General features: G+C 34.4%; 1 protein-coding gene across 15 annotated transcripts in view; it reads left to right on the top strand.

Moving 5' to 3' along the window:
* LOC117159936 (CUGBP Elav-like family member 1-A) overlaps positions 1 to 22,357 on the top strand; it is a 355,184-nt gene extending 332,827 nt beyond the window's left edge. For 3 of the 15 annotated variants that reach the window (XM_076621600.1, XM_076621605.1, XM_076621601.1), the window contains 9 exons: positions 1,064 to 1,269; positions 3,274 to 3,402; positions 4,530 to 4,803; positions 6,115 to 6,207; positions 7,115 to 7,156; positions 8,683 to 8,712; positions 10,164 to 10,286; positions 11,226 to 11,456; positions 11,796 to 22,357. In XM_076621600.1, the coding sequence (XP_076477715.1) occupies positions 1,064 to 1,269; positions 3,274 to 3,402; positions 4,530 to 4,803; positions 6,115 to 6,207; positions 7,115 to 7,156; positions 8,683 to 8,712; positions 10,164 to 10,286; positions 11,226 to 11,456; positions 11,796 to 11,923 (1,256 nt within the window). In that variant the 3' untranslated portion in view covers positions 11,924 to 22,357. The remainder of the gene's footprint in view (positions 1 to 1,063; positions 1,270 to 3,273; positions 3,403 to 4,529; positions 4,804 to 6,114; positions 6,208 to 7,114; positions 7,157 to 8,682; positions 8,713 to 10,163; positions 10,287 to 11,225; positions 11,457 to 11,795) is intronic. The other 12 variants (XM_076621604.1, XM_076621602.1, XM_076621603.1 and 9 more) reach the window with 12 other exon arrangements.
* The last annotated feature ends 2,122 nt before the right edge of the window (positions 22,358 to 24,479 follow it).

Here is a 24,479-nt window from a genome sequence, read left to right as displayed (position 1 = left end):
ATGAAGGTTATTGACCGTCTTTTGTATTGTAATACGAATTAGATTTTTAAAAATTTCATTTGGCTTAGTCATAACCGACTGCGTGTGTATTATCATTTTTATTCTACCTAATTAAAGAAATTCTTATTTCGCTATGCATTGAAGAATAATGAAAATAAAGTCATTTTGCGGAACTATGCATCTGCAAACTGCATAATTCCAGAGACACGAAATCTGATTCAAATTATTTCGCTGGAAAATATTCCAACCGGTCGATTTATGCGACTTATCCTATAAAATAAAGGGAAAAGTCTCATTGTGGAGGTGATTTCGTTGATAGAAAATTCGCAGGGATACGTATATGTGACTAGAGAGCGAATCAAGTAAAGCAGAAAGAACGGTGAATCGAAGGGTTGACAAATGTAGAAGAGTAAGAGAGGCGTGGATCGAGATATTCAGAGATGCAGTCGGCTACCTTGCATCACAGCACGAAACCCTATGCGACGCTGAATTTACATAAGCGGCTTTTCTCCGGGCAGAGCTTTTCTCTTGGTCCTAAACAAATATTGACGGGCCACTTCCGCCTCTCCTCGCCACCTGTCATTCTCAAATGGTGCGTGGTTGACTGACCACGTGATACCTAAATGCTTATTATGACACGATAAATAGAAAACAGCTAACGTTACTTGTGTATTCGAGCGTTGTTTAAAGTACAGTACGCGTAAAAACGATTGACTGCTCCAGGTGATCCAAGTGTAAATTTCATTCCACTTCCTTTCATCTTAACGGTAGAAATACACCTTAAAACTAATTGCTAAAGATAAATGATCTACTAGTATTTTACATACAGTAAGACAAGAAAATATGTGAACATTATCTATATAGAACTTTTATAAATATATCATGTATATTATACGAAACTCATTGAAATTTCGTTAGCTCTCTAACGAGACACAACTATTATAATCGTGACGATAATGGTTAATCAACGGATTAAGTAATTTAATATTTTACTCGTTTGAATATTTTTTAGAAAAATTGACCAACGAACATACTCATTTTATTTCACCTTCTTTGCTTTCAGAACGTAAACTGTTTGTTGGCATGCTGTCGAAGAAGTTCAGCGAAAACGATGTTAGGAACATGTTTAGCATTTATGGAACCATCGAAGAATGTTCGGTGCTGAGAGACAGCACCGGGAAAAGTAAAGCCTGTGCCTTCGTTACCTTCGCTAGTAAACAATACGCTATCAACGCCATTAAAGCTCTTCATCACTCACAAACGATGGAGGTGAGTGAAATTAAAACACAATTGTTTCCTCTATCTTTGCTACTTATCCTTTGCCGCACGATGCATTCCTCGTTCTAATCGTCTTTGAAACGAATATGTTTGATAACAAAGGTACACTTTGTTACCAAACGTTGCTTCTTCCATTCAGGATGAAATAGTTTGTGATGACGTTTATAAAACTTCTCTTTTATATTTCCATTTCTTTAATTACACACAGTTTATAAACCATATTGTTCGTACAAAGAGAATTGTATTACTAAAGTTGAATTTCCTGCAATAGCGTCATACAGAATTTATTCTAATTTAATTTCTAATCGATGTGATTTCCCGCGGCTAATTTCTATCGGAGATTAATTTTGTTAAAACTGATGTGCCTGATAACGTAAATCCTAAAAGAAACTTGCAAAAGTTCCATCCATCATCTAACATAGGACATCTTGTAAGTAAAGACAGGCCCTACTTAGTTATATTACACACCCTTCTTAGTAAAGACATGCTAAAGACGTAATAAATAGAGCAACGCGATACTTCCAAAAGACAATATCCAGAAGTTAGTTATAGTTAATCATTAATTAATATTTAAACGTCACCAACGGTACAAGATTAATTGGGATTAAAAGTATTATCAGATTTTCATAAATAAAAGTATAAATTTTGCAACTATTTGTAATTATATCGAAATAGTACTTCGGAACAAGATAATCATCCCCAATGATCATCTTCCAAACTTGAGCTTTTCAAACAACACGATATTTATCAATCAATACTTAATCGCTCTTTCTTTCTTTTCGTTTCACACGAACTTGATAAAAGTTTCAACAAAAGTATCGATCAATTTGATAAAAAGATAATGACGGTAGACACTTCGAAGCAACATTCACACACTCTATGGAATTGTGTCCTCCCTTTCCCTCTTCTAATGGTACACCTACAACCTATGTATACGATGCCTGGTTTCGACCGGTGAAAGAAAATCGTGCCAAGGCACGCGGCTACAACAGCAATTCCATTTTGATATCATGAATATTTCCAGCTGCAGATTCCTCGAGCTTTTACTTGTCGTGGTCGAGTTAACTGGCACGATTTCGTGCTTCTTATTAGATGCGTAAACAGTCTCGTATTTCGTATTCTCCTTTATAACCCGCAATTCGAAGGACTTATACATATATTTTATAGTTGTTATTAATTATCATGGATTCACGAAAAAGCGATGCTCCGTGATTTCTCTTTATTCAAAACTTATTAACCATCGTATACTGGGTCATTGAAAACACACCACTTGCACATTCACGATCTCCTTCTATCAGCAAAGATCGCCTCAGTTAACCTTCTTTTACAAGAATTGGCAAAAGCCACGACTGATTTTTTAATAATTCAATAAGTATTGCTTGTACAACTTTCTTAAAACAGAGGATTTTAATATGAAAGTTCAAACACGATAATTTTAAATAAAAAGCTAGCACTATTTCATTACATATATTCGATTTAGGATCCGTTCTCACAGTTCGGTATTTTGGTTATAGATTTTCTAATTTCAAATTTTCCTTTCTCTTTTTCCTTTTTCTTCTTAGCCAATACTTCTGTGGTTAGTGACTTCTATAGTAACCCAAAAATTGGGGGCAATTAGTCTCATTAGTTGGCCTGCTGAACACAACTGGCACCTATTCATATTTAAAGTCATTCATATTCTTACCTTGCATGATAGTGAAATTAAGTGAATTACGTTGAAAATCAGTAAGCTAATCGCTAGTAATACATAGTAATAATGTTAATTTTGACATAATCATGATCACAAAGAAATTTATGTTATGCCAGATGATTAGTATTTATAAAATCTTTGTTTATAGCTTTATAAGTTCTGACTCACAAAGTAGCTAATTTTTTAAGTATTGATTTGAGTATATAAGTTCGAAGTCATGTAGCATTTTATAGGGTTAATGTCGAGACTATACGATCTGTATTTTAAAGGCATGTTTAACGTATACCTTATATATATTTTTTCAGGGATGTTCGTCGCCGCTGGTTGTGAAATTTGCAGACACGCAGAAGGAAAAGGACCAGAAGAGGATGCAACAGCTTCAGACGAATCTTTGGAATATAGCAGGAGTCAACATGGCGCCGCATTACCTGACTGTCTGTACCTTTAATATTTCATACCCAACCTTTTTACCAGATATCAAAGAGCCCATTTGCATCGAGAATGAAATACTTTCTCGTAAAGTTATTTTCCTAGAACCTTTAAAGTTACATGTGCATATTGCGAATCAAAGTATTTTTTGTGAATGAACAAAAGAGAATGAAATTTATACGATGCTAGAAGACGATATCTTTGAAACGTATCTGATTTATAAAATTTCTTTTTCGATGGAAATTTTAATCCCTCGATGTTTCCATTAAAAAGTTTTAATTTGATCGATCGTTGACATTTGATTCCGAAATACTTTTTCGCGAGAATACAAGAGATTTTAAACACCGTAAAAACAGTGGAAATATATTTCTATTAGCGTATTAATTGACTAACATAAAAAAAAAGATTATACACAGATACATAAAATCATTAGAGTAATTCGCTACGAGAAATAACAATAATGCAAATAATAATGTAATAATAATGTAAAGTAATTAGTCTCCATCTGTACTTAAAGTACCGGGTTATTAAGAATTATTTTACGAGACAATTTATTTTAAAATGGAATTATTACTGTCACGTTTTTAATTCGTTATTTTCTATGCATTTTATTCTACGAGACCAAAGATCCTGCCAGACAGTACTATAAATTAACATATTGAAGTAGATTCTAAACTAATCGCTAGAATGCATTAGAAATTACTACTAGCTATCGATTTGCTTGTGTCGAATTGTTAGAATAAGTAAATGATGGTACCAGCATGTGGCTATAGAAATGGAAGAGTCAAAGTCCCGGTTTTATCCTGATGCTTCCAATATAATGTTTTGATCATTCACTGTCGGTTAGTTATGCATGCTGAATATGTTATGTATCGCGTAATGCGTTTTCGGCACAAAAGTTTTCTTTGAGGTTTTCAGTGTATATAGAAACTCGCGCGGAAAGGCACAACATGGAACGTGTTAAACTAAATCCAAATCAAGCTCGATACACCGCGTCGTGTAACTTGGCAAGAACATGCAAAAGTTTTCTTCTTCGCAGTTGTTTCATACTACTTTTACAACAACACCCCTACTCAGAAACATATGACTTATAAAAAAGTAGGTATTTATCGGAAGCTACGTTTGTTTGCAGAACGACACGCCTGCTTTGGCGCCAGCCTCATTGCAACTGTTGCAACAACTTCAGGCGACAACAAGCGCGGCGACTCCGGTCGCGGCAGGTGCTGGTGCAAGCGCGTTGTCGAGCGTACAGCATCAATTGTTACTGCAACAACACCTTGGCCTCGGCGCGGCGACTCCTGCGCATGCGGCTGCGCCCGCTGTACCAAGCCCGCCAGAAATTAACCCTGCGAACCTCCAAGGCCTGGCGACGCTCGCGTCCTTGAGCAATACCGCCGGTGAGTATGGTTGGTGTCCATTTATATTTTATATTTTATTTTCGTCCATTGTTTCTTTGCTTTACATTTGCTAATTTATGTTATTTACATGAATCTATTTTTGCTTTTATTTTACTTTTCATCTTGTCCACGTTACTCCCAATCTATATTATTTTTATAATCTTCTTATGATTTTCTTTGACGAAGTTCTTAAAACAAGTTACTAACAAGAACGATGAAAGAAACTGGGTCAGAGTAGCAGAAGAGTTATTAATACATATCGATCAAATTAATTCTTTAAATTTGTCTTAAAATTTTAATTTGGTAATTAGAAATAATATTTTGATATCTATGTTTACGTACGAATTTCAATGCTCATCAGTGTTATCAGTTTTGAAATTAACTTCACCAAACTTCATCGAATAACAGCAAATAAAGACAGCTATACGCCAGTATGCGTCTGCGACTGCTCTATTCTTCCACAACTACCGTAAATTTTGCCAGCTTGCAAAGAAATTACAGTCATACTTTATGCAATTTATCCGTTTTACCGCATGCTTAATACTAAATAAACATTCATTATTCTTTGTGCAACGTTGAAAGTTGCACTTCGTCGTCGAATAAACATTCGACACGCATTCGTCCTCCTTCAGTACATTATCGAGTCTTTGTTTGTCCCGATGTTCCGTTTCGTAAGTTTCACGTATGGTGACTGTATATAACCGTCCCGTATATTTTCCCCGAGTTGTCTTCGCGATAATGAAATGATTCATTTAACGGGGTTGGGAAGCATGCCAGTATAATGATACATCGCCGTAAATACCTACTATTAGCGTCCATGTGAAATCACATATTTACTGTTTATTACTAAGAAACGTGTGGTTATTCGATGACCAGAACTTACGTAAACGTATCATCGAACAAACATATGCAAAGCGATACAGTGTACTCTACTCCTTTTTTGTGCCTTCCTTTTTTCTGGATGGAGGGGTTGGTAAAGTGGGGAATATGAGAATTCTATGCAGTCTTAAGGATACTGTATTTACCGTATGCTTTTATCGTTTTTTTCTACGGGCTAGGAAGTCTATAGGTATACATATTTGTAATGGATGCAATCTTGTGAAAAAAACGTGACTTAATATTTTATTGCCAGGAATACTTTCGTAATTTTGATCGGGAAAGCCAAGAAAAATATACTATAAGGCTTTCTGAACAAATCCAGTCAATTATACTAATTACAAGAATTACGTAACGAAATATCGAGTCGCGTTAACGTGTGTGGTACAAGTGTATGATTTACAATCTAATCATTCCGTGTGTGTTCGGTTATGTACGTTGCAGCGAATGCAGGAGTATCACCGATGAGTATGCAGAACCTGGTCACCCTGGCAGCCATGACAGGCGGAAATGGCAACCTTCAGGTGTCGCCAAACAGTGAGTAAAACAAGAAACTTCCATCATGATACAACACATACCACATACAGATCCGGTAACATTGAAAAATCTAGTCTTTATTATCATTTATTTTTATTACGTAATACTCTATTACCATGTGCATTGTGTTGTTCGTTTTCGTTTCTAGTATAGAAAAAATGAATGTGATTATCTGGAAGTGCCGTGCTTTCGCAAAAAAAAAACGCTTGAGATACATGATATTAAATTCAGAAAATAACTGCATGGTGGAAATCACAAGGACGTTCATTCTTGTGATTAAATCATATTGGTGAAATATTTGATATATATTTTGTACGACGTTGATTATTCTGATAGCTATTAATTGGTCATTGTAATTTGTTCCATTTGAAATTGTTCGTATTTTATATATACATATATTTATTTATATGATTTTTCTATATGATTTTTCTATATACGAAAATCGTTGAATCTACGTTGTACAAAAAGGTCAAGTTAAAAGGAAGTTTGTTTCATTGTTCCTATTAACAAATCTGGGATAGCTTCTGCCGAGATTTAACATTTATATTTCTCAAAATTTTTATAAAACTCAATTGATCAAAAGCTCACAGAAACTTTTCCAATGGCAAGAACGTGAACAGGCATCTTTACGTATCGTAAAATCCAAAAAAGTGATTTGTTAAAATATTAATGCGATTCTTTCTCTGTTTGTCACTTATATTTATGTACTTTAACTGTTCATCTTTCGTTAACCGTGATCGTTTCAAGCAATCGTAACGATTCAAAGTGGCGATATCACACGACGAATACCTTATCTTGTACGGAGTATAGGTTACGTAAATTTCTGCTAAGTTTTTTTCACGTGCTGAATATGTAAACACGTTACTAACTCCGCTTGTTAATATCGTGAACGTGTTCTGTGTTTCAGCGTTAAGCGGACTGGCGAATTCGACAGCAGGTATGTCGCTATGTACGTGTCGCATTGCCTGGTATAGTATTAACAATTACTAAATTAATCTTAGCCGTTCGACATTCTAACTTTCTCGTGTTATTCGCCTCTCAATTTTCACATTTGGTTCGCTTTAAGAAAATTGGAATACGTCTGCAATAGATGCGTTTATGAGTACTGGGTCTTATATACAGGACTCAAGGAAAAATGGTACAACTAAGAAGTATCTAACATGTTGATCACTACGTTAGCAATATATGTATGACTTACATATGTATGTGTCTAATACTAATAGTTTTTCCAGAATCCTATTTAAGTTTGTACAATTAATGTAAAATTATATTATCAGTTGAAAGAATCACCTTGAAAATTTAAAAAAATCATTCTGAATATACATTTGTAATGAAAATTTCATGACGATATAAGAAAGAGCAAGAAAATAATTCTTATGTTCCTTCATTTTCGAAAAAAAATATACGTGTACCATTTTTTCACTGAACCCTTCGTTGTGTGACAGTGCTGCATATTCGTACCTAATGGCGAGTACATTGTTGACCATATGTCTATGAAAACGGTCCTACTTTGTTACATTGTTGCAGTACGCTTTTATTGTCTTCATATTTCCAGTGTATGAGGGTTATTTTATATTTTGTACTCTTTCTCTGATAATAAATTTTTATTCTTTAAAATGAATGTTGCGTGTTCGTTGATCGATTGGTTGGTTGGTACATTTTACTTTAGACTTATTGGGTAGTTTTGTGATGCAAATTTCCAAAAAATTTTTTACCGATCCTTATTTAATAGAACCCACGGTGTTGAAATTATCATATATTTAAATACTCTTGCATTAATGAATCAAAATTCTAATTCGTGTAATTTTTAATATACGAATACAATAGCTACACTGCAATTGATTATACATATTCGTCTTCGTACACATATATGGCCGATATGTACCTGCATATAGACGTAATACCAGATTCCATCGCACATATATCTCTGTCCCCTCGCATTTTCGACTGTTTTCTTTCAGAATATTTTGACTTCAGTATTGTAGGAATCGTCACATTATATTACTTTGGTCGAACGGCAACAAAATGACGGTATCTCTAAGACTGATTAACATTGCTAAATTAAATTAGCAAGCATATATCCACGCGTAATACTCTTAATAAACAGTTTTCTCGTATCTGTTACTACGCATCTTTTGTATTCTTTATGATTACTATCGTTAAAGTTTGCAACATACGTACTAAATATGAGATTTAGTCCTTTCTCAAAGAAATCAATTAATTTCCTTACGTCCGAATCTACCTAATTCCAAGTGAAGTCGTGCAAGAATGATCAATAAAATAAATCAAACATTATTTTAACTAATTAAAAAGGTTCGTTCAAAATACACGCGATTTTCACGATGCGATCGATTTGTCGATAACGTTAGTCACGACTACCACATCTATTTCCTTGGCCTATATTTAATTAATTCCTTCTCCTTTTTATACGAACGCACATCAGCATTTTAATGTGCACATTTTTTTCGTGCGTAGCTGTCCTTCTTGGAAAGACCGGAAATACAGGTGAGAAGAGATCATTGAAACTGTATAACAAGTCTTTATAGATTAATTTGTTCAACTTCGCTCTTCTACGGTTATTTTCCTTTCATTTTCTTCGTTTTTTCTTCTCATCATCTAGCTACATTCACTCTTCTGCAAGGTGTTTTAGAGAATTATGCATCGAATAAACTGGATGTGAAAGGAAAATATAAACGTACCGCTAATCTTTTATTCTGTATTCGGTCATTAATATTCTAATTTATTAGTAATTTATATATTACTTGCACCTATCGTTTCTTGATAATTCTGAATTCTGAAGCAGCTACGGATCTGATCTTCTCCCTTTTTCGTTTACATCTTTATTCACTAATTAGACTTGTAATTATTGTTACTTGCTTAATTGATAGAACGAAGATCACCTAATATTTGTCTCATATGTTTCAATTAAACTTTGAATTCGTGTGTCTTGTTTCGTAATATTCGACAATATAATAGAGAGATCGCGACGAAGGATAATAAATCCTTCACCAGATGCTTGTATATTTCAAAACCTTTTCTTTAGTCAGCTACAAGACTTATGCTGTTAAAAATTTTTAAATAATATGGCGTACATATTAGAAAAGATATCTTGTTTAGCAGTCGATAATTATTAATGTAATAATGCATGTACAATCACCGAAGATATTGTCTATAGGTTTTGTTTAAATCTTAAATATAACACACGTGGAAATAAACACTGACACGAGTTACACGAAGTAACCCTCCATAACGAAATTTCCCCCTTGAACTCCTTTCCTCTGAATTTTTATTTTCTTTTGACAAAAATGTGATCAATCAGCCGAACACATCAATTACACCATATTTTCATAAGTATTATTCTCTTTAAACATAATTATACAGGGAGCTTCAAAAATAAGTGGTCAGTCAAACTTTGGTGTCCTATTCTACCCTCCCTAAAGATGGAACGACAAGAATGAAAAGAGATGATCGTGAGAATCGAATACCAAACTTTGACCACCTATTTCTGAAACACTCTGCATAATGCGCTATGTATATAATCGCTTTTTGCAATTAACTATATACATACTTACAAACTTGCACGTTGAAACATTGTATTATATACGGTACACTCTAAAAACAACTTTAAACAAAATCACTTTACTTAAATAATTTATTCTGTAAACAATATTTTAGAAATTGCTTGTAGTAGTTATGCAAAACGCGTCCACGCAATTAACAAACAAGATAATATCCGTAATACTACCAAAGCTATCTTTGTTCCTATTCTTTGTATGTTAGTATTACAGCATGAAGCATGTCAATTAGGAGATTATCTTTTCCAAAAACAAAAGATAGAAAAAAGAAAACAGGGGTGAAACGATTGTTTTATTCGATTGGGCGCTATTGTAGAAATTCGAAAGAATAGAAGAGAATCGAAGAAAAATTGAATAATCGAATTGATTTCGATTTTAAAGGGTCTACCGGAGGTAGTCTCAGTCCCGTGACGTCCCTAGCGCTCAATTCCCTTACGGGTACACCTCTAAATGGATTGCAGGACTCCTTGAGCAACGCTTACTCCAGCTTACAACAATATGCAGGTAAGCGGCCATATCGGACCTGTGCTTGTTTCTATTTGATCAGAATGTATTCTTGATATTAAATGGCAAATTAGTATTGTTTAACTTGCGCTAATGGTTAGTAAAAAGTGCTGTTCTAACAAGTAACTGTGCGCCTTAAAGCTCTCATTGGAAAGACGACGGTGACCGTGGAAAAGAAAGAATTACATAGTGAGTAACTAAACGTACAAACGAAGTGGAATGCCTGAATTTTCTTAGTAACATACGATGTGTAATGCAGGACTACGTTCTGTTTGCAATCGATTTGCACGTAATCAAGTATTAAAATCTGCAGTGGTTGTAATGTGCAAATGTATCTAATTTAAGTCTTTACATAGCCTCAAATAGTTTTCTCTCTCTCTTTCTCTCTCTCTCTCTCTCTATCCTCTGCCTCTACTCCTATTAACTTTTTTAAATTATGCAAATTTACAGAAAAATAGTATGAGTTACGGTTTTAAATTCATGCATATAAAATTAAAATTTCTCGCAGAGGGTAAACAAAATATTTAATTCGAAATACATCGAGCATATGACCGCCACTGCATATACAAATCCCAACTCACAAGATACGCAATTTATTTAAAAATAGAGGAAGCAATAGAATAATGATTTATCCGTTGTACTATTGAAAATGTACTATAGTAAAACCTATACTACAAATAAGGATCGCTATCAATAACTGATCGTTTTACATGTTCGATAATTCAAAACCACAATGAGACCAAAAATCAACCAATAATTCAAACCTCCAATCGAGCCAATAACTACATATTGTATCTGCAATCCAATAATCGGAAACCATAATCGAATGAACGATAGTAGCCGTCAAAATGCGAATCTCGTGGGATGAGAAGGAACAATGCGTAGCAGAATATCAATGGAGGAATAAGAAATCGGTGATGACGAATTTTGTGGTTGCAGGGTTCCCCGCGTTCACGGCAGCGGCAGCCGCAGCTGCGGCTGCGGCCCAAAAGGCAAAATTCACCAGCACGGACAAGCAGATAGAGGGTCCTGAAGGATGCAATCTGTTTATCTATCATCTACCGCAGGAGTTCAGCGACACTGACTTGGTTTCAACATTTCTGCCATTTGGAAACGTCATCTCGGCAAAAGTCTTCATCGATAAGCAAACGCAACTGAGCAAGTGTTTTGGTAAGATGCGTTATACTCTTGTATCGTTTCTCGTTAAACGTATATACATACTATTGTTTATTTCGTCAATTTGTATATACTTTACTTATACATAAATGTTATTACCGCCCCCTCTTCTCCACCCACTGACCCAGCGATAGACCATTCGTTTCTGTTAAGATATATAAGTTAATGATTAACTAATGACCCAATTAAATATGTAAAGTTCTAGCCGATAAGTAATATTTAAGAAAAATCATAAAAAGTAATAGTAACGCACTAATGTTTCTATAAAATGAGGGAAATTACAGAATTCATACTTAAGTAATATATTTCAAAACAATGAAAAATAATTTACAGGCTTCGTGTCGTACGACAATGCGGCAAGCGCGCAAGCAGCGATCCAAGCGATGAATGGCTTCCAAATCGGCATGAAACGGCTGAAGGTCCAACTTAAACGATCCAAGGACGCATCGAAACCCTACTAGCCGACGTCGTCCACCGTTTGTAGGTAGATACCAAGGACTTCTCGGATACCACGGCTCGGAATCAACGACCTTGGTGTCCTTAATCAAAAACCAAAAAAAAGAAACCACTATTGACACATTCCATAAATCTCGCGACGTCGATCATCGATCGGGAATGTTTCTCGGTCTGGATAGATAACAGATAGATAATTAAATAGATAGATGGATAGATAGATAGATAGATAGGTAGATAGATAGGTAGATAGATAGATAGATAGATAGATAGATAGATAGATAGATAAATTGATAAATAGGTAGGTAGGTAGATAGATAGGACTAGGTATTTTCAATCGACCAAAGTGTCCAGCAGATATCGCTAGCAAAAAATCTCTAGTCAAGCAGTAATTTTTATGAAGGTCAAAGAAAAATCCTTAATAGTCTTCTTTGCTTTTAGACGCCATAAAGAGGAATTTACGAGACTGTGATAAAATTAAAGACTTACTATATCATCATAACTGTGTTCCGAAGAATATATAATTAGGAAGAACGTTCTATAGATACACATATAGATATCTGTATATTTTGTTCTTGTAAATGATTGGAGTAGCTCCAAATGAGAACTAGTTTTCTCTAGAGTTCAAATCTCTCCACATGACAGTCCGTCCATATTATCAACATGCATATTTTGATTATTCTTATATCGAGATGATTATATCTATTTTTCTTCGTTTGACTGCTGTATATCTGTATTTCCCATGATATACGTGATTTTTATCGACCGTAACATTCTTCGAAATCAATATCTCGTATTATGGATAGGATTCAATGGCGCTTACAAGTGATAAAGAAGTTTTGTTCTTGTTGAACGCAGTGGTAACTCATCGAATATTTCGGTTCCTGCTTTTTTTTTGCCGGTGATGAGATACAACGAATAACTATTGTGTATGTCTTCTTTCTCTATCTCTTTTTTTCTATTTAAATTTTGTTTCTTTCTCTTACAACGCTTTCCGAAGCATAACTAGAAAAGACATTGTAGTATATACATGTTCAATTAGCATGTAGATCGTTGAGAGCTTTTTTGTAATACGTATAATTTACGTATCCTTTGTGATCGTGTAAGAGACGTTGTGTTTGTATGCAAATAATTTTAGTTCATAGAATATATTATATACGTGATATATTCCAAATGAAAAATCCCAGAAAGCTATAAAATAAATAATCTTTTGTCTATGTTTCGAAACTGTATTTAGTAGTTTCTAGGATTTATTCAGAACATTTTTCATTAATAGGACCTTTCAAAATTGTATGTATATTTCTTGCTGTACGGTATTTCAGGAAAATACGAATCGCAGCAGAACAATGATACTTAATCGTGCCGCATCAAAACGAGACCTAAAAGTATTCTTAAATACCATTGCTCGATATACGTACATATTCGAAGATGCAAGCCTGCCCATTCTAGCCCTTTACCGCCCCACCAGCCCTCTTAATTCGCGCCAGTGGTGTAATCAAAAGTTCATTTCGTTGCAAACGGCTGCCAATCAAGCTTTCTGTGCTAACTTTTGTGCACAAAGTGGAAATTACGTAAACGTGAAGTTTCACTAACCAAATTCACCATGTAGCTTCTCCTCAGAATATCAGAGTACAAGTAGTTCGCTTTAAGTTTTTTTCTCTCACGCAACGTTTTAGTTTCGTACGTTTAACTAAACTTTTGTTGTTGTTGATCTTATTTTTACTTGTTTGTCTTACTATTTTTAAAAGGTCTGCTTCTATCGTTCCTTTTTTAATCGTTACATATGCATTATATTTATATACTTCTACATCTACATATACACATGTATATACACACACACGCACGCGCACACACACACACACACATATATGCTTCCAGTAACTTCGCCGATAATTATTTGTTCGTTATCCGACATAAGGTACCAATGAAAACAATCGCCACGATCTACCTTACTAATTTAATTTTCTGATTACGCCACTATATTTTACAGTTGTAATCGCGATGATCAGTCCCCCGTTGTTGTCGTCATTCTTTCTTTTTTCTTTTTTTTTTTTTTATTGTACAGGGTACAGAGAACTTGGAACGTTCTATCGTGACAATAATACTCGTATATCGAAGTTTGATGGTTAATTTACGCTATGACGCTTCTTTAGTTGTTAGTACTAACATCGCCGTGTGTTCTTTTTTTCTGGGATGTCGTCGGACGCCGGGTACCATTATTGCCAGCAGTGGTTCATCGATTTTCTTCTTCCTAAAATATGTATTCTACTATTATAAAGTCTTTACTAACGATCGTTCGATTTGTTTATTTACTTACTTATGCAAAGAATCGGCGCGTCGATGAACCACGATGACATGAAAGAAGCAACAAGAATCGAATAACATTAAGACTGATTAAACGATAACGTTAACATCCTTAGTATATTTCTTTTATTAGAAAGTATTTAAACAGAATAGATCCTTGTCGCTCCTACATAGGAACGATGTACCGACAAACTACCTGTGTACACGTTGCGCGGTGACGTTATATCCACAAGATCCTGCGACGATGTTTTTATTCGACTGATTTACATTAGCAAATTCTAGTGGGTTGCAAAGCGCTACTATCTACCTCGGTGAACTCGCTAGTCTCTATATATTCATTTTATGTTTGCTATCTTTTTTTCAACATTATCAAGCAAAGAACGCGAAAGGAGAAAGTTGGCAAACCTATGAGGATCGTTGGGAAAAGCAGAAACCAGCAAAACGCGGACAGTCGTAAGGGAAAAGTTCCGCAGGTTTTAAAAAGAAAGTTTGAATGAACGTCGCGCTGGTTCGTCACCGTGCACGTTTACGCGGTGTAATATCCTACATATCTGGTGTGTGGTGGTGACTAACCTGTCCGTGTGTTTGTTTGTGTGCCAGCAGGTGGCCTGTGACGTTGTGACCGTGTTCTCGATCGGAGTCGCCGTGCCATGTCTCAGTCAGTCGAATCGGTCAATCGTTCGATCGATCAGTCAATCGATTAATCAATCGATTAGTCGATCAGTCACGATTCCTTGGTCAGCCTCTTGATCAGTCATTCTGTGTCTGTCGGTACCTGTATACACCTGTCCACTCTCGCTCCTCTACAAGAAGCGGCAGCCCGCTCTACTTCCCACACATATACCATTGTATTACCATACGATGCTTCCTACTCTTTTTCCCTACACGACCACCCTGGAAGAAAAGCAAAACAACACCTCCTCCAACGAATCCATCCACCTATGCGTGCACCGTTTCCATCTACGGTCACCACTGCTTGGTCAGTACGACATTTAACCGGGAATAGCAGCACAATGGCAGCACAGTGATTGTCAATTGTGGCGAGTTACAATCTGTGAACGCGCTGATCCGTGATAAATAAAAAAAACTGATATAAAGAGAGAAAGAAAGAGAAGAGTCCTCAACGATCATCGGCCAGCTTTTAAAAACTCTGGACCAGGTCGGTGCGAAATTAGTCGAGGTGCGGAAACGGAAACGAGGAATCGTCGTGGGAAAAATAAACGCTCGATCGCGTGTTACAAAAATTCGAGAGAGACCAGGGAAACGACGATATATCATCGTTCAGAATCGAACTAGCATGTAAAGAGTAGCTAAGCGGAAGCCGGAGCACTACCGATCGATCACTATGTTTTTATGTTCCTTGGGCTAAGCTGTAACACACCGCTACATTATCTTTCTGTTTCTCTGTATGTGTGTATATATTTAATTATATTTTTCACAAAACCAGTTTATAATTACTTATAGCAAATGCCATAACATATGTATCTTTCGGCGATGTAACAACCTCACTAGAGAGTAACATTGCTCTTACTATATCGCCACCTTGTACGTAGTTAGGGATAACAGTGATTCTAACAAATATTACAACAAGGTTTAGTTGTATAGGTAGACTCTACCTTAATCCAATCTACCAACTATACCTTGGGTTTTGGTGGTGCACGTTTTGATACCATTGCCACGATAGCTGTAGTCAAACTGCACCAGTTGACGTTGCAATCCAAAGCAATTTAACTGAACGAGTCAATTACATATTATCCGTTATTTTTACAATTTTACAATGCAGGTTCAAATAAGAGCTTGAGTTTTAATGGATTAAACAAATTCACAGTAAACTGATGCACGCAGTAACAGTGGCCACATAGATCCCTTTATCCCGAAAAAGTCTATTGCGGCCATAACTTGACATGTTCAACCAAATACGTGTTCTGATAGAAATTTAGTCGGTTCTTTTTCCATACTAAATAGGACTCGCTTAATCGTTTCGATATTGATTCTTGAATTGTCAAAAATCGGTCGTACCTTTCATCTTAATATCGTTTTAGTTTCGTTCGAAACTGCAATGGAAACACCGCTTCGCTACTCTTTATTTTGTATAATACTGTCATAGTTCGGCAACGCTTTGTACGTGGCGACAACTCTGAAGTGTAACACACGCTACTTTATCTCTTTGTTTCTCTGTATGTGTGTGTATATATATATTACATAGCATATGCAAATGTATGCAACCCATATATCTGTGCATGTGTATGTACGAAAATGTGCGTATGCGCGCGCGCGAGCCATGCGATCTAAAGCTGATACGAAGGTACTGTAGAAAGAAAAAATAGGATATAGTTACCACGATCTTTCAGTCGCTTAATTTACCAGCGATTCGAAATAAATGAGTGATGGAAGGAAAACAGGCAAGAATCAATTTTAGATCGCAAAGAATTCTCCGTGGACCTCTAGCGTAAGAAATATTTGCGTACAATCACTAACTAGCCGTTAAAAAAGTAAAAAAGGAAAACAGGAAACGAGACAAAAGCAAGAATGCTCGTTCTGTGAGACGGAACTTGTATACCTTATTGTATAATACGAAAAATACTACCGCGGCCGAGTTCGCTCTTCGATTGAGAATCGATTTTATCGGCTCGCTTTCGGGATCGGTGTCAGCATCGCGAAGCGCCTGTTTATATGTAGATAAAAACGCGCACTGGTGACTATAGTGCTGACTCTAGTGACTCTAACTGAATAAATAATAGAGAAAATAACGTATGTAGGAAATGGGAAAAACCATTGAAAAAAAGAATAGTAGAACGAGATGAATGCAAACAAAATGTGCTAGAACGAAAAAATAAAAAAGATACCGTGGTCCGAGCGAAATGGGCAGAGTCCGATTTACTGTTGTAAATTAAAAATAATATAATGGTGTAAAGATTACCAAAAAAAGAACCAAAAACAAAAAAAAGACAAAACTGGAACAGAGGAGACAAAACGAAGTGTAGGGAAAAACGAAATACATAAGTAGCATTTTTTAATGACTTTGTGATAACGTTATACCGTATATAGGATTGGACTAGGGTCGCTTTTTAACGTATGTATGTATAATAGAAATAAGCGTGGTATGAGAAACTTAGTGATGCAAAGATTTTGAAGCGAAAGAAAATCATAAGAAAGGAAAGAAACGCGAAAGAAACGAAATTGTTCATCAGGTGACACTTCACTAGCGTGCACGCGATCATTCTAATTTTCCTTCTTTCTTTCTTTCTTTCTTTCTTTCTCTCCCCTCTTCATCACTCGTACCAAGGAGGTACTTACGATTCACGTTTTTAATTATGATCTCCAGTACATATGTTCGAGTTTGTAGACAAAATACGTACTGACGGGTAAAAGAAAAAATTGTACGTGTGAGTACACAATGAGAAGAAAACGGAAGAAAATTGGGAACATTCGAAAAATGGTTTACGATCGTTGACATGGTGATCACATGTTGGAAGGTCATGTGATTGTATACGAATTAATCTTGAGTCAGTAACTATTTTTGTTACGTTAAATGCGACAAATATAAATAATTTTACGAAGTACGTAACAGGAAATCATTGTACATTGTTAACTTTGTCTCTTGTCTGTATAGTGTTTAAGTTTTTAAAAACGACGTAGAATGCGGGTCAGGATATATTCTGTTAAGAATTTAAAAGTTTTTATTGATCCTTAATGGTTCAGAATTTCTATACGAGAGCACTTACGTCGTTACTGATGCAAGATTAACTCAACGGCGTCACTGTAAGGTACTTAATTTCATTGTAAACCTAGAGAAGCATACGATTCCTGCATAGAAAAGCACGAAAAAGAGAGAAACAGGATCTTGAAGAGTCCAAAAATGATAGCTGACATTTTTTACGGTAAAGCTAATCCAGTCTGCGTGTTCCTTAAATTTTTTGTTATTGTCAGTTCAACGAAGACTTTACATAGCGTCACTACATCCGCAGTGTCACTGTATTATTCGAATATCAAGAAAAATGAATCATGGCTCGCTAATGAAACATCGCAAGCTCTCCCTCTAAACGACAAAAATATTGAAAATCGTAAAGGGAAGAGAACGATGTAGTAAAAGCTTCGTCTTCGACTTGAACTAGATCCGATCGCTTGTTTTACACGAAATGATCGTGAATTTCATAAATTGAGCCGTATCAACAAGACAAATTTCGTTGGAAAGTATAATCAAATTATTTTTTATATCGAATCACTTATTGACTTGTGCACGAAGGAAAAAGTTAATGATGGATTCTAGGATTGACGAATAATTAGAATCACAGAGAATAATAAATAATATAGTTAAATCGCCTGGATTTGTCTTGTGGATATGATTTAAAAAATCTATTCGTTATATACATCGAAGAACGAAAAACAGCTGAAGTGCATAAGCGATCATGGCTGGCTCTCTTTCTGTTGCTCATTTCCACGAATCGTCCATTCGTCATTTCCCCTATCCTTTTATTCTTAAAGGATCCGTTGAAATTTTCAATTTATAGCTATAATCGATTAGAGAATCTGATTTCTTAGAAAATTCTCTTTTAAGTATAATAATAATAATTTAAGCGTCATCCGATGACACTAATGCACGATTTACACGCACGCGTCAAACCAAATGAACGGAGCAACGAACATTTACTTTTTGCATATTTGCAGAGAAGAGTAAAGTAATATGTAAGATGATTCATTAAAAACAGATCGGAAACAGAATAGAGTGGAAATGAAAACAACATTTATTCGAAGTATGTAAGATAATTAGAGATCGAATCCATAATGAAACCACATCTCGTCATGGTCTTTTCTATTTCATTCGCTATCCATTGACATACATATACAGTATAAATCAATCCACCCAAACACCGTTTCAAAAGCTTGGTTCATCCATAATCTCGTCGAACATTACGGTTATTACATACGTAGAACCATATGCTTCTCTGTCGTCTCAGACGATATGCTTCCAGCGATTCACGATCACATGTTCCTTTCCATCAAATTGAACCTAGAAATATTTCGGGGCATCGAAGTCAGCTATTGAGCCATCTTTCATAAGTTATCAAATCGAAAATTCGTAATAACGTGCCCAGACTCGTGTCTTATCAGTCGCTCCATGTTAATTTAACATTGATTATATTTTATTCTGCGTTTTTAATTTATTTTGTCATAAAGAGTCATTCTCCTACTCGTTTGTACGATAATTTTGACCGTATTTGCACGATTTTTGATGGATCATCTCATATTGATCGTAACGTAGGTGTTCGTTGCGTCATATTCCGTGCCAATTACCAAAGACGTCTCTTTAATTAATCGATGTACTTACGCACCGTGTTAACAACTAATTCTTCCTCTTTCACACACAAGCACGTTCAGCCGATATACATAAATATATAACAATTAACTAATTGTTTACGTGGAGTTACACGTTTTCTTAAGTTTTTTGTACACGTGAATACAAATGGAGCCTAGTCAGAAGTAACATTATGAATTAATATAGCATCATATTTTTCTTTCTTTTTTTTTTTTTTATATTTCATTCATTTACCAAATTCTCTTCAGCACGTATGTTGATTTCGTTTTTAAACAAAAAATGAAAGAAAAAGGTCGGGAAAAACAGTGCTGCTACGTTGATCACCATTAGTACGATTATACTTATTATTATTGCTATACCCCACTTTACCAATTATTATCGTTGTCCTCATTATTATTACAATTGTTACTATTAGTTGAATCATTACAATTTACCCCTATTACTCTGTTGGTAAATTATTAATGTTAATTGCGACGTAATTATTACTATAGATACGATTCTTGGTGGTATCGTTATTGTAAAACTTTATTCTTATCATTATTATTACTTTTATATGTTATTATTATTTATAGGAATGGTGTTTACATTATTATTATTATTATTATTATTATTATTATTATTTTATTATTATTATTATTATTATTATTATTATTATTATTATTATTATTATTACTATTATTATTATTATTATTATTATTATTATTATTATTATTATTATTATTATTATTATTATTATTCGTAGAAGCTTTGTTTGTTAGATGAAAATTGTGACGCTAAGCGAATTTCTTCGATCATGGTGCAATAAAAAACTTTTGGATCGATTTTTACGAAAGCTTCGCAAGAAAATGAAACGAACAAGGATCACTCGTCAAACGTACTTAATAAATCGTCGTACTTGTCGATTGTAGAAATCTACATATTTATTTTTTAACGTCAGTTTTTTGTATATTTTGTATGATTTATTTTTTTTAATGAATTTCAGCATGTCCGGTGAATATCAGAGATATATAAATTTATACGAGCTACTCAGGAACCAAACTGATCCACCTTCTGAAAAATTCTTAATTTTAATAATAGAATATACAATTAGTGTCTAACTTTTTAAAAACCAAATGATTACCTCTAAAGTCGGTAAATTTGGTTATTGTGTGGCTCGTGTATAAGTTTAAAATAAAGTGTATGATCCTATTTCGTTTCGCATTATCGTAACTACCATTGCTGTCAATAGCATTGCAATTGGTTAATTACTGCTCGATTATGTATTATCTTCTTTTTTTTCTTCGTTTTAAATGCCAGATATGTATGCATAATTCGCAACAGTTATCATGTTCAACGGATATATGTATATATATTTCATCCCTACAATGTTAACAGATTATAGTACTTTATTTTGCTGTTTTTCTCTTCCGTAGAACGTGTTTTCTTTTTTTCAATTTTTTGCTCTACTATTACTATTAATATTACTATTTTTATTTTATAATTTTAGAGTTGTGCGTCTAACCGCGTTCGTTTTCCTTGGTGCTCTTATGTGTGCGAATTTTAAAAAAATACAGCGCGTTAATATGTGCTATGAACAGACTCGAAAGACGATCGTTCAAAAGCGAATTTGATGTTCAAAATTAAATTAACATGCAAGCAAACTGCATGTGTTGAAGATCGATTGATATTTCATATTTATACATAATAAAGCAAAAGAAAATATTATGTATAAGAGAACATAGTTTGACCTTATAGTTAAATAGAAATTGTATCTCAAATTGAGCAAATTCTATAACAATTTAATCTTTCATTCGTATCGTAGGTGATACGAAAAGTTTCTAAAGATAAAAGAAAAAGACGCTATCGTACCAACATTTTTCAATAACAAAAAGAAATGGATGATCGCCGTTCGAGGTCTCGATCACGACAGAACCGAATATGCTTTCGCGTGGAAGATCGACGAAATTCGATCGACCGCCTGAAATTAAACAGAAAAAGAAGAAAGAAAGAAACACCACGGTGAAAACGATCGTGAATAAAATCAAAGAAAAACCAAATTTCACCGCTAAAACCGCAAACTAATAGCAAAATCCTTTTTTCTGTCCCTGCGCACTATAAAGGCTCTACACGCGTGTGTATCGTGCGTATGTGTGTGTGTGCGCGTGTAATACAAACAACCTATATATGTATATATATGCATATGTGTGCGTGTGTGTATATATATATATATATATTATGTATATATATATTATGTATATATATATATATATATATATATACATACACACAGATAGATATATATGCATATGTATATCACGCCTGGGCATTACGTGTGTTTCTTTCGTGTATGTGCGTATAGAGATACATGTACAAATAATCAATGTATATTTTACGTGCGCTATAATCGTTCTTGTTGAACGTGATCATCCGCGTCACCCATCGTTATGTTTAAAATGCTTGCGTTTATAGAGAAAATAGTTCTACATATTTTTTTTTCTTTGTTTTCCGTTTAATTTTTGTTTCAATACCTATATTTATATATTATATATATACATACGTATACATATATATATATATGTATATATGCATATATATATATATATTTTTTTTTGTTCTTTCTCTGTTTTCTTTTTCTTTCGCTGTATCTTCTTATTGTTAGCGCATCAATGGTATTTTCCGACTATCATGATCGATCGACGAAATAAGGGAAAAGTAAATATCGTCGATCTTAAATATGTTCTTTTTTTTCTTTTCCCATTTATCCTTTTCTTGTGGTATACCGGAGATCAGCATGTGGCGTATGTTGAAGTAATAATACATTGTATTTATTTTGTTGGTTTAATTTTATTCTTTGCTTTTATTGCCGTCCATCGTACCAATTCCTCGAACTCCCATCTACTTGTCAGTCGTCGTTTCCAAAACACTTCTCAGTTCTATCTCTCTATAAAAGTATTTACGATAAAGTTACATTACAAAAATTACGTTCGAATAGACCGTCGACTTGGTTAGCAACGATACCGCCGATACAATTTTGCAACATGTTTGACTCTCAGACATTACGCTGCACTTGTTAAAAAGATACTACAACGAGTGAAATTAGTGATCACATTTCGGCTGAACGCATTTCCTACGAAGTTTTACATTAATCGTTATCATTATCCCCCTTCGTTGTATGAACTGAATGTTCAAGTGTAAGTACTTGATTATGCAAATAAGTGATGTTGAATAATATTACTAAAACGCGGATTGTTAAGATAATTTGACGATCCAAAAAGGTGGACGCTCAAGGTTGGAATCGAAGTATCCGTTCAATCTATTCGACGAGATACGAGAATCGTTCGTATTAACTTATCCAGCAGTCGTCCATAATCTTCGAAAAATTTACAAAACTACTTAAACACATTTGATACTGTGAATATTTTACCAAACTTGACACCTTTTACATAATAACTAGTGGTTCTAAATCTAATTTTAAAGAACGTTGATTTTAACGGTCAATATTCCTTTACACCCATCAACCTTCCAGTTATTTGTCTATTCACGAATATTAAATATTGGGTTGTCCGAAAAGTGTCTTTCTTTCGTAAACGTGTTATTTACAACAGTGCACCTTCGTACAAACGTGAAACCAAGTCTGTGAAACGTCGCGGTGTTTATCTCAACAGAACAAAATGGATCGTACGTAATTCGACGAAATAAAAACAAAATCTAAAACAAGAAACGTTGTGCGTCTATTATTTCCTCATAAAGCGAAAGAAACTTTTCGGACAACATGATACTAAAAATATTTTGAAAATTAAATATCAATAACTACCGAATAATCTTTCACTTGTAAAAAGCTCTTTTACGCGGAAAAACATTTTAAATTCGGGATGAGAATGAATTAATAATTCAAATTTGATATGTATATATATTTCTTTAAATTCTCACATTCATGGTTTCATGCCTTTTCAAATGTATGTAGCCATCGTGCTGGAACAGTTAATAAAACGTTAATCGCAACGAAACAGAGGCGAACGAACGTCAAACGAAAAAGAAAAGATGATGGTGGTGCTAGCCATCGAGCCACGCGAAAACGATTTTTATACATTGTATAAATTTTGTACATAATCAAGCATAATCCAGCTGTAACAGCAACTTTGATAACTATCTTCATGAATGTTCATTGTGTTCGGCCTAACTAATTCGCTCTTCGCTAGGACGAGAATGTATATCCGCCCTTTTGAATCCTTTACTTAACGAAACCAAACAGAGGATGAGAGAAATCGATTTACGATAATTAAAGCTACGTAATTCCAAAATATACTACTGCAAATATTTATTGTATCTTTATAAAATTGACGTAAAATCACAATAATATTTTTTAGAAGAAAAAATACTTTTAATTGATTTTCACATTCAGCAATAAAAGTTCGTGATACGTGATACATGTATGTTTTAGATTCGTGGAAATTTATTCGAATCGCACTGTACGGATAGCTTAAAATTAATTTATATTTCCCTAGTATTAATAATAGAACAGATATAAGCGATATGTTCAAACGATACAATAAATATTTCCAATAATATAAATTGTCATCGATGAGAAGAACGCGCAAAATACATAAAAAAAAACATTATATATATATACAGAGAATAAGACTTCTAAATATGTACAAAGGGATCGAAGAAAAGATGCGAGAGTCGCAATATTTTCGAACGAAACACGCCAATAGGAAGGCCAAAGGGGCGTTTATGGACGACAAGAGTCGAAGATATACGTTTTTGTCATATCGTTCAGTTAGATAGAAGAAAGTTAGATGGAATGATCCATATAATTCGTTAATGTACATTGAGATAACGACGGAAGAGAAAAGTGTAATCTATAAAGTGAAATTAAAAGTCTATATACAGTGTGTCGCAAAAGTAAACGATTGCGTTTAAATGATTCAATTAGTACTAATTAGACTAATAATAGTACTATA

Source organism: Bombus vancouverensis, chromosome 9 (genome assembly GCF_051014615.1).
Source record: "Bombus vancouverensis nearcticus chromosome 9, iyBomVanc1_principal, whole genome shotgun sequence".
NCBI classification, from domain to species: domain Eukaryota; kingdom Metazoa; phylum Arthropoda; class Insecta; order Hymenoptera; family Apidae; genus Bombus; species Bombus vancouverensis.
The sequence above is the reverse complement of the archived record's forward strand: the minus strand, read 5'-3'. Positions and strand labels throughout refer to the sequence as shown.